General features: G+C 41.1%; 1 protein-coding gene across 4 annotated transcripts in view; it reads left to right on the top strand.

Annotated features, from left to right (window-relative positions):
* HJURP (Holliday junction recognition protein) overlaps nt 1-17,363 on the top strand; it is a 934,375-nt gene that overhangs the window by 340,355 nt on the left and 576,657 nt on the right. For all 4 annotated transcript variants that reach the window (XM_078687703.1, XM_078687705.1, XM_078687704.1 and 1 more), the window contains one exon: nt 12,958-13,012. In XM_078687703.1, coding sequence (XP_078543829.1) covers nt 12,958-13,012 — 55 coding nt within the window. The remainder of the gene's footprint in view (nt 1-12,957; nt 13,013-17,363) is intronic.

Genomic DNA, 17,363 nt, shown 5'->3' with positions numbered 1-17,363 from the left:
CTTAACAGCCAATAGCCTACAAAAATGTTTGAATGCATTCACAGAGTTTATGACAGGACTGGACCTTAAGGTTAATTTTAGTAAATCTTTTATTTATTATGGTATGCGGTCCAAACAAAACGAAAACACGTAAATATATAGTAAATTATATTGCTATTGACAGTGCCAAATTTTACTTACTTGGGGAACCTCTTTAATAATAAACTAAGTTGGGACCACTTGATTACGAGAAGGATACAACGAACTAGTAGAACCATAGAGGGGTTTTTTCGATTTGCCAGCAAACTTGGTCATAAGCCGATAGCTGAATTGAAAACATTGTATAAAACCAAATGTCTGTCAGTGGCCACCTATTGGGAAGGTGTATCATAAAAGTGCACAGATTCAAATATTAGAGAACACATTTTTAAAAAGACTTTTACTCGTCCCCAGTAGTTCCCCCACTTAATTCTGTCATTCTGAGGTGGGTATTGACTACATGACTGACAGAATTCATATTGCCCCCTTGCTTCTATGGGGAAAAATTTGGACCTCAGAGGACCTATTATTTTCAAGAGATGTCCTAAGAGACTGTATGAACCTTGACAATGCAATGGCGGTCCCCTGGTTGCATTATGTTTAAGAAACTTTTTATAAGATAGGCCTTGACGATTTTTATGATAACCCGGAGTCTATTCAACCCAATATGAATATTGGCATTAAAAACGCATATCATAATGTTTTAAGCTTGTCTAACCAGGTCAGTGACACAGTGGATCATGCTCTTTTAAATCAGCAACAATTTGATTTTGTCTTTTATCACCCAGGTCCATTCGTGTTTTCTAATGACTAGATTTCGTTTAAGCACACTGCACTTTCTTGTGGATTTTCCGAAACAGGGAGGTTGGTGTGAGAGACTTCCCCCCTGACCCTGTAACAAAGCAGTCCAACAGAGCACAATACATCTTATGCTTTTTTGCACACACTACAAAGACCCAAGAGCCCTTTTTATTAATCCTATTTTAAGGGACATTCGTCCCTGTTCTTAAAAAAAGGGTTTTAACTATTTGAGGTCGCTATCAACTGTTACTATCCCAAGCTCTGTGCTTAGTTTCATCAAAATTGTTTTTCTAATTAGGAAATGTTACGAATTGTAAATTGCTTTTACTGAATTTACCTAACCTGGTTTTTATTTTGTTCATTGCTTTTAAACTATGTGTAGACATTCTATTTTAAAATGAATGTATGATTTTCTGTAAACTTTTATGATTCATTTGAATCGAATAAAGTTTGTTTTTAGACTGACTGACAAATTCCTGCTAAGGCTCTTTAGATTAAATTTTATAGGTAGAATAACTAGTTTTCCCGAACAGAATGACTGGTCCAGATTGATGAGTAAATGCCCGTGTGAGGACATGTCTACACAGTCGACACTCCATGTATTTTTCTTTTGTACATTTTAATCTGTGCAGAGAAGGAAATGGATTATTCCGATACTTAGATCTCTTGGTCTTAAACAATTTCATCCCACACTGCTGGCCTTACAATTCCTAGAGAGCGACCTTCTTATTGCCAGTATTATAGCGTTTAAAAAAAAAAAATTAAATGTAGGAAAACTATAGTGATAGGAGATTATTATTTCAAGCGAATTGATTACTATGTGGTACTAAATTGATGTTTCAGGATTTTATATTGTTTATTTATTGAAATATTTAAGAAATTATTGTTGAAGTGAAAAGTATTTGTAAATTATTTTATGTGCTTTTATGATTATTTTAAGCAAGTAATCGAATAAAGCTTGATTTGATTTGATTTACTAGTGAAAACCAAAAAAATTGTAAACTTACAGAGAAGAGTATGTTTGCCTTTGTGAATCATGCCCACAGTGTTGCAATCAGGACATGGATTTCACCCTATATACTTTTTGGGATTAGCTTACTGCTACTTATTGATCACTGTCTGCAGCATCTCTACTTCTAATGTGCACATTTTCCACTATCCTCCCTGCACATCCGCAGCAACACTAACACAATGTACCTAAATAAGGCTATTAATGTCTTGCAATGGCTTCAAGTCAAAATATTTGTTTTGTACAAAACCCTGGGAATAAATTGCAGCGATTTTTTGGGATAATTTTGTTTAATTATTTTTAATGCTGGGAATGTAGCAAATTTGAATCTGTAAGCGTTGTAAGTAAGTGTTGTTTCAAAAGGATGTCTTCAGAGGGGCCACTAGCCAAAGGGCTAGCAACCGCAAAGACGCGTTGAGCTGAAATGGAGGTCCAGGCCCCACGCGGCACTCGTGGAGTGTGGAGGGCTGTGCTTCGGTGCAAATGCTGCTCGGGTCTGGGGCTTCTCAAACCCCAATGCACAACTTCGAGGATGCCTCAGAAGCTACACAGGTAACAAAAAGCAGGTAGTCCAGGATGTCCGGTCCCACGTCTCTCGTGTCCGCCACAGGTCTCAGCTTTGATGTGGGTCGGAGTCAGAGAAGTCTGGAAGTCCAGATTCTGCGTCGCTAAGTCTTCGGGTTCCGGCAGGAGCGTCGACAAAGCAAACCGGCAAGTTACTGATAGTGCCTGTTTGAACAGGGTGGTCACTCCTTGACCACAAGGGATATGTCTTCAGTCTTCCAGTCGAAATGGAACGTCGAAGGTCCAAGAGTTTGTTTCAGTGTTTCTTTCCAGGATAATCTAATGTCTCTAGACACAGCTCCTAACTTTATACCAAACTAAGGGGCTGGATTACCTGCTAGGTCCCTCCTATGGGTGGAACCTGAGACGGGGGTGGTTACACCCCTTTCTCTTTGTCCAGTATGGCGCCAGAGCTGGGGCTGGAGTGCCCCAGCAACTGGTTTGAACCGGCCTATGTATGAAGCACCCAGGCAGTGTCTGGAAACATCAGTTTCCATTGAGCCCATCCTGCCCCAATCCACTACAGGCTGTCTGGGGAGGTGCTAGCACCTCCCTTGACAGGAAACCTATTGTCCAGGCCTCCCCTGCCGGAGTTTCGTCCGGCAGCAAGAGGTCAGACTCGTGTCTGTGGCAGCAGCATCCATTTTGTGATGCTGAGGCTCTGTTTAACTTTAACCGGGTAAAGCAGTAACTACATGTCTTCTAGAAGGGTGGAATGCTATCCCTGCCGCCAGGACTGGCGGGGGGGGGGGTAGTATTCCAAAGTGTTTGACACCTTACAAGACATGTTTTGATAAAGCCAAACCAAAGTTAGCATTAACCGCGAGGATTATAATGCACTTAAGAGTATATGCTATGACTATATCATAGAACAGCTATAAGGACATGGTTCCGAAAGCTGCAGACAGGCTCAGCTCATGCTAGAGCACCATCTCACATAAAACCAAGCACTCTGACTTCAGGATTGTCAAGGCCTGCCATAGGAGTGACTTATATGTGTCTATACATAAGGGTAGATATAGGAATACTATATCTAAGCAAGGGGTGATTACACGACCTTGCCGAAGCTGAGTGATCAGTCTGTGGTGTCAGTTTGGATGGCCAGCCAGGGGTGGCATAATTCATGCTACAGCCCCTGGTAGGCCTTGGATGCACCTATGCCCTGGGTACCTATGGTACACTATACAGGGGCTCACAAGATGACCCAATACCCAATTGGATATGTACCTAAAGTACATGGAGTCCATTTTACAGTGAGAGCAGATAGCCTGGGGCCCTGAATAGCAGGATCCCAGGCCAACTAAGTCAAAAACCAGCTAAACACTAGGCAAAAAGTTGGGGTAACCATATAGTCAGATATCCACCTTCCTACAATAGTGATGGTCAACCTATGACCCACTTTAAACATACCGTACAGGGCAACGCCTTATACTCCATTATTGTTGTGAATGGCCTACGTATGATTGACACTTTGGTTAGCACTCCAGTGGTGCAATATCCCACATTTCAAGGGGGGGGGGGGGTAAGCACTATTGTAGGTACTCACACCTTGTTGATAACTTTGCGGTCAAAACCAACCCTGTCAGTGATCATAACCCCCTTTCTGTTTCCTTACATATTGAGGCACAAAAGGTAGAGGCCTCTGATTGCCTAATAAAATATAATCTCAACAAAGGGATAAGGCTAAAATGGAATGCGATAAACTATAAGGATTTTGAGGAGACTAATATTAAAACAAATGTAACTCAAGTAATGACCTGCTTAACCGATACTTTACAGCCAGATGCAATAATACAAAGTTTTGAAATTATTTGTGATGACGTGGCTAAGAATTTGCTTAGACCGGTGAGAAAAAGCAGTCTCCCTGAAATAAGATGGTTTAATGCAGAGTGTTCTGCGGCGCAAAATAAATTGAAAAGGGCATTACATAGTGTCCCCCGAGATAGGGATATGATAAAAGTAGCCAGGCAGACCTATAAAAAGGTAATTGAGCAGAGAAAGGATGAATTTAGAAGGCAGGCCTGGGATGATCTTGAAAGAGCAAGTGCCCTGAAGGATTCTAGGAGCTTTTGGGAGGTGCTAAATCGCCCCCTTTTACTAATGAAAAAGGAGAATGGATACTAATATAACAGGGGTGGCTTTGGAGACCCACTTCTCCTAAGTATCAACATACAAATTGCACAACAGCTTAGTGCATCACTTTTTTTTAAGCGAAGCGGAGGAGGCCCTGAGAAAGGGTATTCCCCTAAAAAGCTCCAGGGCCAGACGGTGTGCCCCTGGATTTATTTAAAAACAACCCACAAATATGGGCCCCACTGTTACTTAAAGTTTTTAAAGCAGCAATTGTGGGCCGTATTCCTTCATCATGGAAAAGAGCAGTAGTGGCGCCGATTTTTCAAAAGGGAAATAGAAATGACCCTACATGCTACAGGCAGATTTCTCTAATCGATGCTTCATGCAAGTTGCTGGAGAGGGTAATTCTTGCACACCTGGAGTCATGGGCCAATACTTCTGGCCTTCTAGTGAACACTCACTTTGGCTTCAGGAAGGGAAGGGGAACGACTGAGCAGTGCCTCAACTTGTCTATGATTATGGGCAAGTACATGAAGGCCAGGGGTGTTTCAATACATCTGGCCTTCATGGACTTGTCCAGTGCCTTCGACACATTTTGTAAAGGAAAGCTGTGGTCACTTATGGACACTATGGGATTTGAAAAACCGCTTGTCACCCTGTTGCGCAGATTCGACGCATCTACTACTGTAGCAATGCGGTATGGTCCGGGGGAGAAAAGACTAACCCAATTGCCTGAACTGAGGGAGTGTGCCAGGGCTGTAAATTGTCTCCCTTCTTATTTTTAATATATACAAATGGCTTAGAACATTTTATACTACAACACTTGGATTTTCCAGGAATAGGAGGCAAACAGGTCCCCTTATTGTCCTATGCAGACGATACAGTCCTGATGACCTTAACAGCCAATAGCCTACAAAAATGTTTGAATGCATTCACAGAGTTTATGACAGGACTGGACCTTAAGGTTAATTTTAGTAAATCTTTTATTTATTATGGTATGCGGTCCAAACAAAACGAAAACACGTAAATATATAGTAAATTATATTGCTATTGACAGTGCCAAATTTTACTTACTTGGGGAACCTCTTTAATAATAAACTAAGTTGGGACCACTTGATTACGAGAAGGATACAACGAACTAGTAGAACCATAGAGGGGTTTTTTCGATTTGCCAGCAAACTTGGTCATAAGCCGATAGCTGAATTGAAAACATTGTATAAAACCAAATGTCTGTCAGTGGCCACCTATTGGGAAGGTGTATCATAAAAGTGCACAGATTCAAATATTAGAGAACACATTTTTAAAAAGACTTTTACTCGTCCCCAGTAGTTCCCCCACTTAATTCTGTCATTCTGAGGTGGGTATTGACTACATGACTGACAGAATTCATATTGCCCCCTTGCTTCTATGGGGAAAAATTTGGACCTCAGAGGACCTATTATTTTCAAGAGATGTCCTAAGAGACTGTATGAACCTTGACAATGCAATGGCGGTCCCCTGGTTGCATTATGTTTAAGAAACTTTTTATAAGATAGGCCTTGACGATTTTTATGATAACCCGGAGTCTATTCAACCCAATATGAATATTGGCATTAAAAACGCATATCATAATGTTTTAAGCTTGTCTAACCAGGTCAGTGACACAGTGGATCATGCTCTTTTAAATCAGCAACAATTTGATTTTGTCTTTTATCACCCAGGTCCATTCGTGTTTTCTAATGACTAGATTTCGTTTAAGCACACTGCACTTTCTTGTGGATTTTCCGAAACAGGGAGGTTGGTGTGAGAGACTTCCCCCCTGACCCTGTAACAAAGCAGTCCAACAGAGCACAATACATCTTATGCTTTTTTGCACACACTACAAAGACCCAAGAGCCCTTTTTATTAATCCTATTTTAAGGGACATTCGTCCCTGTTCTTAAAAAAAGGGTTTTAACTATTTGAGGTCGCTATCAACTGTTACTATCCCAAGCTCTGTGCTTAGTTTCATCAAAATTGTTTTTCTAATTAGGAAATGTTACGAATTGTAAATTGCTTTTACTGAATTTACCTAACCTGGTTTTTATTTTGTTCATTGCTTTTAAACTATGTGTAGACATTCTATTTTAAAATGAATGTATGATTTTCTGTAAACTTTTATGATTCATTTGAATCGAATAAAGTTTGTTTTTAGACTGACTGACAAATTCCTGCTAAGGCTCTTTAGATTAAATTTTATAGGTAGAATAACTAGTTTTCCCGAACAGAATGACTGGTCCAGATTGATGAGTAAATGCCCGTGTGAGGACATGTCTACACAGTCGACACTCCATGTATTTTTCTTTTGTACATTTTAATCTGTGCAGAGAAGGAAATGGATTATTCCGATACTTAGATCTCTTGGTCTTAAACAATTTCATCCCACACTGCTGGCCTTACAATTCCTAGAGAGCGACCTTCTTATTGCCAGTATTATAGCGTTTAAAAAAAAAAAATTAAATGTAGGAAAACTATAGTGATAGGAGATTATTATTTCAAGCGAATTGATTACTATGTGGTACTAAATTGATGTTTCAGGATTTTATATTGTTTATTTATTGAAATATTTAAGAAATTATTGTTGAAGTGAAAAGTATTTGTAAATTATTTTATGTGCTTTTATGATTATTTTAAGCAAGTAATCGAATAAAGCTTGATTTGATTTGATTTACTAGTGAAAACCAAAAAAATTGTAAACTTACAGAGAAGAGTATGTTTGCCTTTGTGAATCATGCCCACAGTGTTGCAATCAGGACATGGATTTCACCCTATATACTTTTTGGGATTAGCTTACTGCTACTTATTGATCACTGTCTGCAGCATCTCTACTTCTAATGTGCACATTTTCCACTATCCTCCCTGCACATCCGCAGCAACACTAACACAATGTACCTAAATAAGGCTATTAATGTCTTGCAATGGCTTCAAGTCAAAATATTTGTTTTGTACAAAACCCTGGGAATAAATTGCAGCGATTTTTTGGGATAATTTTGTTTAATTATTTTTAATGCTGGGAATGTAGCAAATTTGAATCTGTAAGCGTTGTAAGTAAGTGTTGTTTCAAAAGGATGTCTTCAGAGGGGCCACTAGCCAAAGGGCTAGCAACCGCAAAGACGCGTTGAGCTGAAATGCAGGTCCAGGCCCCACGCGGCACTCGTGGAGTGTGGAGGGCTGTGCTTCGGTGCAAATGCTGCTCGGGTCTGGGGCTTCTCAAACCCCAATGCACAACTTCGAGGATGCCTCAGAAGCTGCACAGGTAACAAAAAGCAGGTAGTCCAGGATGTCCGGTCCCACGTCTCTCGTGTCCGCCACGGGTCTCAGCTTTGATGTGGGTCGGAGTCAGAGAAGTCTGGAAGTCCAGATTCTGCGTCGCTAAGTCTTCGGGTTCCGGCAGGTGCGTCGACAAAGCAAACCGGCAAGTTACTGATAGTGCCTGTTTGAACAGGGTGGTCACTCCTTGACCACAAGGGATATGTCTTCAGTCTTCCAGTCGAAATGGAACGTCGAAGGTCCAAGAGTTTGTTTCAGTGTTTCTTTCCAGGATAATCTAATGTCTCTAGACACAGCTCCTAACTTTATACCAAACTAAGGGGCTGGATTACCTGCTAGGTCCCTCCTATGGGTGGAACCTGAGACGGGGGTGGTTACACCCCTTTCTCTTTGTCCAGTATGGCGCCAGAGCTGGGGCTGGAGTGCCCCAGCAACTGGTTTGAACCGGCCTATGTATGAAGCACCCAGGCAGTGTCTGGAAACATCAGTTTCCATTGAGCCCATCCTGCCCCAATCCACTACAGGCTGTCTGGGGAGGTGCTAGCACCTCCCTTGACAGGAAACCTATTGTCCAGGCCTCCCCTGCCGGAGTTTCGTCCGGCAGCAAGAGGTCAGACTCGTGTCTGTGGCAGCAGCATCCATTTTGTGATGCTGAGGCTCTGTTTAACTTTAACCGGGTAAAGCAGTAACTACATGTCTTCTAGAAGGGTGGAATGCTATCCCTGCCGCCAGGACTGGCGGGGGGGGGTAGTATTCCAAAGTGTTTGACACCTTACAAGACATGTTTTGATGAAGCCAAACCAAAGTTAGCATTAACCGCGAGGATTATAATGCACTTAAGAGTATATGCTATGACTATATCATAGAACAGCTATAAGGACATGGTTCCGAAAGCTGCAGACAGGCTCAGCTCATGCTAGAGCACCATCTCACATAAAACCAAGCACTCTGACTTCAGGATTGTCAAGGCCTGCCATAGGAGTGACTTATATGTGTCTATACATAAGGGTAGATATAGGAATACTATATCTAAGCAAGGGGTGATTACACGACCTTGCCCAAGCTGAGTGATCAGTCTGTGGTGTCAGTTTGGATGGCCAGCCAGGGGTGGCATAATTCATGCTACAGCCCCTGGTAGGCCTTGGATGCACCTATGCCCTGGGTACCTATGGTACACTATACAGGGGCTCACAAGATGACCCAATACCCAATTGGATATGTACCTAAAGTACATGGAGTCCATTTTACAGTGAGAGCAGATAGCCTGGGGCCCTGAATAGCAGGATCCCAGGCCAACTAAGTCAAAAACCAGCTAAACACTAGGCAAAAAGTTGGGGTAACCATATAGTCAGATATCCACCTTCCTACAATAGTGATGGTCAACCTATGACCCACTTTAAACATACCGTACAGGGCAACGCCTTATACTCCATTATTGTTGTGAATGGCCTATGTATGATTGACACTTTGGTTAGCACTCCAGTGGTGCAATATCCCACATTTCAAGGGGGGGGGGGGGTAAGCACTATTGTAGGTACTCACACCTTGTTGATAACTTTGCGGTCAAAACCAACCCTGTCAGTGATCATAACCCCCTTTCTGTTTCCTTACATATTGAGGCACAAAAGGTAGAGGCCTCTGATTGCCTAATAAAATATAATCTCAACAAAGGGATAAGGCTAAAATGGAATGCGATAAACTATAAGGATTTTGAGGAGACTAATATTAAAACAAATGTAACTCAAGTAATGACCTGCTTAACCGATACTTTACAGCCAGATGCAATAATACAAAGTTTTGAAATTATTTGTGATGACGTGGCTAAGAATTTGCTTAGACCGGTGAGAAAAAGCAGTCTCCCCGAAATAAGATGGTTTAATGCAGAGTGTTCTGCGGCGCAAAATAAATTGAAAAGGGCATTACATAGTGTCCCCCGAGATAGGGATATGATAAAAGTAGCCAGGCAGACCTACAAAAAGGTAATTGAGCAGAGAAAGGATGAATTTAGAAGGCAGGCCTGGGATGATCTTGAAAGAGCAAGTGCCCTGAAGGATTCTAGGAGCTTTTGGGAGGTGCTAAATCGCCCCCTTTTACTAATGAAAAAGGAGAATGGATACTAATATAACAGGGGTGGCTTTGGAGACCCACTTCTCCTAAGTATCAACATACAAATTGCACAACAGCTTAGTGCATCACTTTTTTTTTAAGCGAAGCGGAGGAGGCCCTGAGAAAGGGTATTCCCCTAAAAAGCTCCAGGGCCAGACGGTGTGCCCCTGGATTTATTTAAAAACAACCCACAAATATGGGCCCCACTGTTACTCAAAGTTTTTAAAGCAGCAATTGTGGGCCGTATTCCTTCATCATGGAAAAGAGCAGTAGTGGCGCCGATTTTTCAAAAGGGAAATAGAAATGACCCTACATGCTACAGGCAGATTTCTCTAATCGATGCTTCATGCAAGTTGCTGGAGAGGGTAATTCTTGCACACCTGGAGTCATGGGCCAATACTTCTGGCCTTCTAGTGAACACTCACTTTGGCTTCAGGAAGGGAAGGGGAACGACTGAGCAGTGCCTCAACTTGTCTATGATTATGGGCAAGTACATGAAGGCCAGGGGTGTTTCAATACATCTGGCCTTCATGGACTTGTCCAGTGCCTTCGACACATTTTGTAAAGGAAAGCTGTGGTCACTTATGGACACTATGGGATTTGAAAAACCGCTTGTCACCCTGTTGCGCAGATTCGACGCATCTACTACTGTAGCTATGCGGTATGGTCCGGGGGAGAAAAGACTAACCCAATTGCCTGAACTGAGGGAGTGTGCCAGGGCTGTAAATTGTCTCCCTTCTTATTTTTAATATATACAAATGGCTTAGAACATTTTATACTACAACACTTGGATTTTCCAGGAATAGGAGGCAAACAGGTACCCTTATTGTCCTATGCAGACGATACAGTCCTGATGACCTTAACAGCCAATAGCCTACAAAAATGTTTGAATGCATTCACAGAGTTTATGACAGGACTGGACCTTAAGGTTAATTTTAGTAAATCTTTTATTATGGTATGCGGTCCAAACAAAACGAAAACACGTAAATATATAGTAAATTATATTGCTATTGACAGTGCCAAATTTTACTTACTTGGGGAACCTCTTTAATAATAAACTAAGTTGGGACCACTTGATTACGAGAAGGATACAACGAACTAGTAGAACCATAGAGGGGTTTTTTCGATTTGCCAGCAAACTTGGTCATAAGCCGATAGCTGAATTGAAAACATTGTATAAAACCAAATGTCTGTCAGTGGCCACCTATTGGGAAGGTGTATCATAAAAGTGCACAGATTCAAATATTAGAGAACACATTTTTAAAAAGACTTTTTCTCGTCCCCAGTAGTTCCCCCACTTAATTCTGTCATTCTGAGGTGGGTATTGACTACGTGACTGACAGAATTCATATTGCCCCCCTGCTTCTATGGGGAAAAATTTGGACCTCAGAGGACCTATTATTTTCAAGAGATGTCCTAAGAGACTGTATGAACCTTGACAATGCAATGGCGGTCCCCTGGTTGCATTATGTTTAAGAAACTTTTTATAAGATAGGCCTTGACGATTTTTATGATAACCCGGAGTCTATTCAACCCAATATGAATATTGGCATTAAAAACGCATATCATAATGTTTTAAGCTTGTCTAACCAGGTCAGTGACACAGTGGATCATGCTATTTTAAATCAGCAACAATTTGATTTTGTCTTTTATCACCCAGGTCCATTCGTGTTTTCTAATGACTAGATTTCGTTTAAGCACACTGCACTTTCTTGTGGATTTTCCGAAACAGGGAGGTTGGTGTGAGAGACTTCCCCCCTGACCCTGTAACAAAGCAGTCCAACAGAGCACAATACATCTTATGCTTTTTTGCACACACTACAAAGACCCAAGAGCCCTTTTTATTAATCCTATTTTAAGGGACATTCGTCCCTGTTCTTAAAAAAAGGGTTTTAACTATTTGAGGTCGCTATCAACTGTTACTATCCCAAGCTCTGTGCTTAGTTTCATCAAAATTGTTTTTCTAATTAGGAAATGTTACGAATTGTAAATTGCTTTTACTGAATTTACCTAACCTGGTTTTTATTTTGTTCATTGCTTTTAAACTATGTGTAGACATTCTATTTTAAAATGAAAGTATGATTTTCTGTAAACTTTTATGATTCATTTGAATCGAATAAAGTTTGTTTTTAGACTGACTGACAAATTCCTGCTAAGGCTCTTTAGATTAAATTTTATAGGTAGAATAACTAGTTTTCCCGAACAGAATGACTGGTCCAGATTGATGAGTAAATGCCCGTGTGAGGACATGTCTACACAGTCGACACTCCATGTATTTTTCTTTTGTACATTTTAATCTGTGCAGAGAAGGAAATGGATTATTCCGATACTTAGATCTCTTGGTCTTAAACAATTTCATCCCACACTGCTGGCCTTACAATTCCTAGAGAGCGACCTTCTTATTGCCAGTATTATAGCGTTTAAAAAAAAAAATTTAAATGTAGGAAAACTATAGTGATAGGAGATTATTATTTCAAGCGAATTGATTACTATGTGGTACTAAATTGATGTTTCAGGATTTTATATTGTTTATTTATTGAAATATTTAAGAAATTATTGTTGAAGTGAAAAGTATTTGTAAATTATTTTATGTGCTTTTATGATTATTTTACGCAAGTAATCGAATAAAGCTTGATTTGATTTGATTTACTAGTGAAAACCAAAGAAATTGTAAACTTACAGAGAAGAGTATGTTTGCCTTTGTGAATCATGCCCACAGTGTTGCAATCAGGACATGGATTTCACCCTATATACTTTTTGGGATTAGCTTACTGCTACTTATTGATCACTGTCTGCAGCATCTCTACTTCTAATGTGCACATTTTCCACTATCCTCCCTGCACATCCCCAGCAACACTAACACAATGTACCTAAATAAGGCTATTAATGTCTTGCAATGGCTTCAAGTCAAAATATTTGTTTTGTACAAAACCCTGGGAATAAATTGCAGCGATTTTTTGGGATAATTTTGTTTAATTATTTTTAATGCTGGGAATGTAGCAAATTTGAATCTGTTAATCCATAACATTGCTGTTCTGTTTGCTTGTTGCCATTAGAGAAATATTTTAAGAACGATGTTTCCTGATTAACATTTTTAGGAGATGAAGACACCCACTGCTGTTAATATAAATGAGCAGACATATGTTGGAACAAGTAAGATCAAAGCTTTTATTATTTTGTTTGTTATATTGATTGTGTTGCACTTATTGACATGTCCTGTGGCCTATTCCTGCTTGGAATGTTTCCAGAACATCAGGCCTATGGCCCACATGCTAGACCTGACCTCTCCTAGACGCAGTTACAACAACAGTATCAGAAGTTCTGACAACAGCAGCCTGTCCGGAGACCACAGCAAATATACCTCTTTTCTAGTCAGGGGTGTTGTCTGCAGCAGCTAACCCATCCATAGGTTTCCCTTGTGGGCCTGTTGCCTCCAGGGCACAAGTCCTAAATAAAGAAGTGGGGGGACGCTCAATTACAGGAAGTGACGTCACGACAGGAAGTGACATCACGAAAGGTAAAAACATAGAAGTGGGGGGATGTTCAAGGACATGTTGTGACGTCACAGCTGGAAGTGACCTCACAAAAGATAAAAATTAGAGCACTCCTTTCACACATATCTGCACTTCCAAAACACATCTATGTAAATTAGTCCTATAGTGCAGTACATATATGTTGAAGAAAGAGAGCCTTTATTTGAAAATGTATTTTGAAAAAGAATAAAAAACAAAAGATGTTTCTGTAATTTCACAGGCAGCCTAGCACTGTGGACCCAAGGGTGTTTTGCGGGGTGTAGAATCAACTCTTGCAATGTTATATGAGCAGTCCTATATACATCTGTTAACATGGCATTACATACGCCACCTACGCCTGTCACATTAGTGAGTTAGTTAAAAACGTAAAAAGCCGTACCTGTAGGCTGTTTGAAGAGCCCTTCCCAGGCGAAGAGTGGGGAGGGGATGTAGCGTTTTTTTGTGAATAGCTGCCCATGTGCTTACTATGCTCGTAACTACAGCTTCTATCGGGAACAGTCAGAGGTGGAACCGCGGGGCGTTCCCTCTACGTCTTTATATTTGTTGTGTTTTTACATGCAGTTAATAGCAAGAATACACGATTCCTCAGCAAGGGCATCTTTGCAGGGGGGACGGCGTCCACCCGGTAAAATAATTTAAAATAAGTGGGGGAACGCCGTCCACCTGCGTGGTACCCCGACTCGAGCCCTGGTTGCCTCCAAACCCTGCTGACTTGACTCCCTCACAATATCACCTTCTGGTGAAGGGGGGGGGGGGGGGTTGGAGGGGCTCCCTGGCCTCCCTGGCAGATAACCAAATCCCCAGCTTTGCAATTTCCTTCTTGTGCTCCCCACCACACCTCGTCCCCCTGTCACCCTCTTCCTTTAGAGAGTGCTCGCATGCTATTGCCTCGATACTGGTGGCAACATTCATTCCCTTGCAGGAAAAGGGAGCCATAGAAGTGGTCTGTCAGACTTTAGGGACACAGACATTAACTCCCTTCTCCTCTTGGTCCCCTGATGTCTATCCCGGATTTCTGCCTTCACCTTTTTATTTTGCAGGAAAGTTTAAGATGCTGTCTCTAAGCAGTAAAACCCACCCGAATTTCTCAAGGTTCCTCAAGTTTTTATGAAGGTTCTGCCAGTCGTGGCAGCTTCGCTGCAATCCTAAGTTTTACCCTAGATCTTCAGGCGTTGGATTCTTACCCACCAGTGCAAGGACTTTGTTCAGTGCAGCATGATGAGGATCAAATACCCTTTGAACTGCAGCCACACATAATCGACAGAGCATTCGGCCAATCGTGCTGTTTTCTAGGTGACTAACAGTCCCATAAAACGTTCAGGGATACAGTGGTAATCAAAACAGTCTTTCATTAATGAGTTACATGCTCAAGCAAACAAGATGTTAATTTTTACATTTATTTTATAATAATTTTCTTTAAATTCCTGTGTCTGTTGCACACAATATTGTATGGTAACATCGTAGAAGATAGAAATTAGAAACAGCTAAACGTTACATGAACGGTGAAAGTAACAGAAAAACCTTGCAACATCATATTACATTTAGTAGCCATAACACCCTTGTTTGCTATCGCTAGGCAGTATGCTACTTCTAGCAGAATCAATATATAATATGCCTTTTTTTCAAGTTCAAGAGGAGGTATGCATACTTGGGACAACAAGGTTTGTTTTCTGTCTGGAATAGCTAGCCAGCTATTTTGAGGATAAATATATCATGTTTGTTCTGGGACAAACCTCTCCCTGGCATCATTCAGTGCAGCCTGTGCCTGAGGAGTCTCGTTTTAACATTCTTTGGTAACGGTTGAATCTAGTGCCACACCTTCTGAATCTGCACCCTCTGGGATGTTTCTCTCTCCCTTCAGGGTCAATTACAGGGGGGATTGTTATTGGGTATTGACCACTGGTTTTTATATTTTCAGAATGAAGCGAAGATTTCAGAACACTAGATCTACCGAGACTAAAATCCCAATTATGTTAAAAGATCCTAAGCATTTGTGTCATTTTCAGCTCAAGTTTACTTTAAGTGTCTACTTCTAAAACCTTGAGATGTGGATATTGAGAGGACGTACTAGAGTTTTGGTGCCTGATGGTGTAACTATTCAGGCTAAAAGGTGTTAAGCAATGAATACCACTTTCACAAGTTCTGTAAAAGATTGCAAAAATGCTGACTTTGAAATAAGGTGCTGACAGGCCAACTAAAATGGAAACTGTAGCTAAAGTGGAACCTATGTTTCATGTGTTTACCAACCTCAGTCTTTCTACTAAAATGAAAATAAGGAAGCGAAGCCTCAAAGTAAGTAATTAAAATAAATTAAAACATAGAATTATAAAGGAGAAGAGTCATAGTGTTTGACATCCCTACAATTACTTCTAAACTAATCCATTACTGATTGTGTTTTTGCATAAGCATGATTATCATTCATGGCACATTTGCAGAACAGAAGAATATGCTTGGGATGTGCATTTGATGGAATCACAGTTCATCTCTTGTTGCATGATCAATAATGCATGTTTTCATGCTGATCTCTCCATTGGAAGACACAGGATCACAACAGAGGTTTAGACTCCAGTTATTTCTGTAGGGTCCCTATATCCCCACTCCAGTGGATGATGATTCTTCTTCATGATGTGGGCTTAACCATGATCATCCAAAAGTCCCACCTCACTCACACATAGAGGCTGACTATTTTTGGACAGAGGATTGCCGATTTGTGGAGGATCATTCAGACGTGCATGACTCAAGGTCTGCTTCCGGTCCTCCAGTTCTTGCACCAGCTAGTCCTTGTGACCTATTGCATCCTGTTACAACCTCATGCCAGATGATGGATTAGAGCCCTCCAGTGCATATGAGGTGGCAGTGGCTACAACACCTATAAAGTCTCTTGTCTGAGGTGCAGGCATTCTAATCTGTCCACTCAGACTTACCCTGTATGATAGGCCTCTCCAATCTAGAGGTAGGTCATCCACTCAGCCAACTGCAAGTGGAGACTGCTGTGGTCACAAATGTCTTCTTTCTGGGCAAGGGTGCTCATCTGAGCAATATGACGCCAGGCAGTCTTTGATCTGCATGAATGTAGAGCCTTCACATACGTGCGCTTTAGCTGCAGTTGTCTTTCTGAGAAATACTTTATCCCTTCCATCTAAGGGACAACGTCCAAATTATGTTGGACAACATCACCACGTCCATTATTTCAAAAGACAGGGTGATGTTTGTTTGTGCGCCCAGTGTTGGGATTCAGTTTGCCTCTGCAAGTGGATTAAAAGACTGGGAACCTTCCCAGTAGAGACTCACCTGACAGGCTTCCTCAGTGCCACTGTGAAGGCTCCTGATAACCCCTCGATGGAGGATCAGAAGTGGAGGCTACACCCAGAACTGATGATCTTCTCCACATATCACCACGACCTACAACAGGAAGTGTCCTCAGTTTTGTGCCCTACACTTCCCTCTGAATGGTTCCTTGGCTGGATGGCTTTGTTTTCAATTTTTTCTTATTGTCTTCTGTATGTATTTCTGCCGATCCCGCTCTTGCAGAATGTACTGCGACAGATGCGGCAAAATAAGAATACTGTGATACGTGGTTGGGTAGCGTCTTGCGCAAAACCAATAAAAGTAGAAAACAAACTAATTGACAAAGACAGATGCTCTAGGGAACAAACAGGCAACGACCACTAACGTGCCAGAAAGTGTTCCCTCTGTAAACACAGAAGAAACTAATTAGAAACAAACTTGGTTCCCGAGCAATATAGATACAATATTTAATGAGAAATATCAGTCCAAAGAAGGTTCTCCAGATCGTATCTTTCAAAAAGAAGTCTTTATTTCCAAGACACAGATTTCAATCGGTGATCCAGCGTAGTTGGGATCATCCAAAGTAGCCAAACAAAAAAACAGCCAACACGTCTTTCGTCTTGGGAAGATACCCAAAGACTTCCTCAGGGCTACAAAGAAAGGAAAATACCACATAAGTTGTA

This window comes from Lissotriton helveticus, chromosome 4_1, assembly GCF_964261635.1.
Source record: "Lissotriton helveticus chromosome 4_1, aLisHel1.1, whole genome shotgun sequence".
Classification (NCBI taxonomy): Eukaryota; Metazoa; Chordata; class Amphibia; order Caudata; family Salamandridae; genus Lissotriton; species Lissotriton helveticus.
This window is presented reverse-complemented; position numbering and strand designations above follow the sequence as displayed.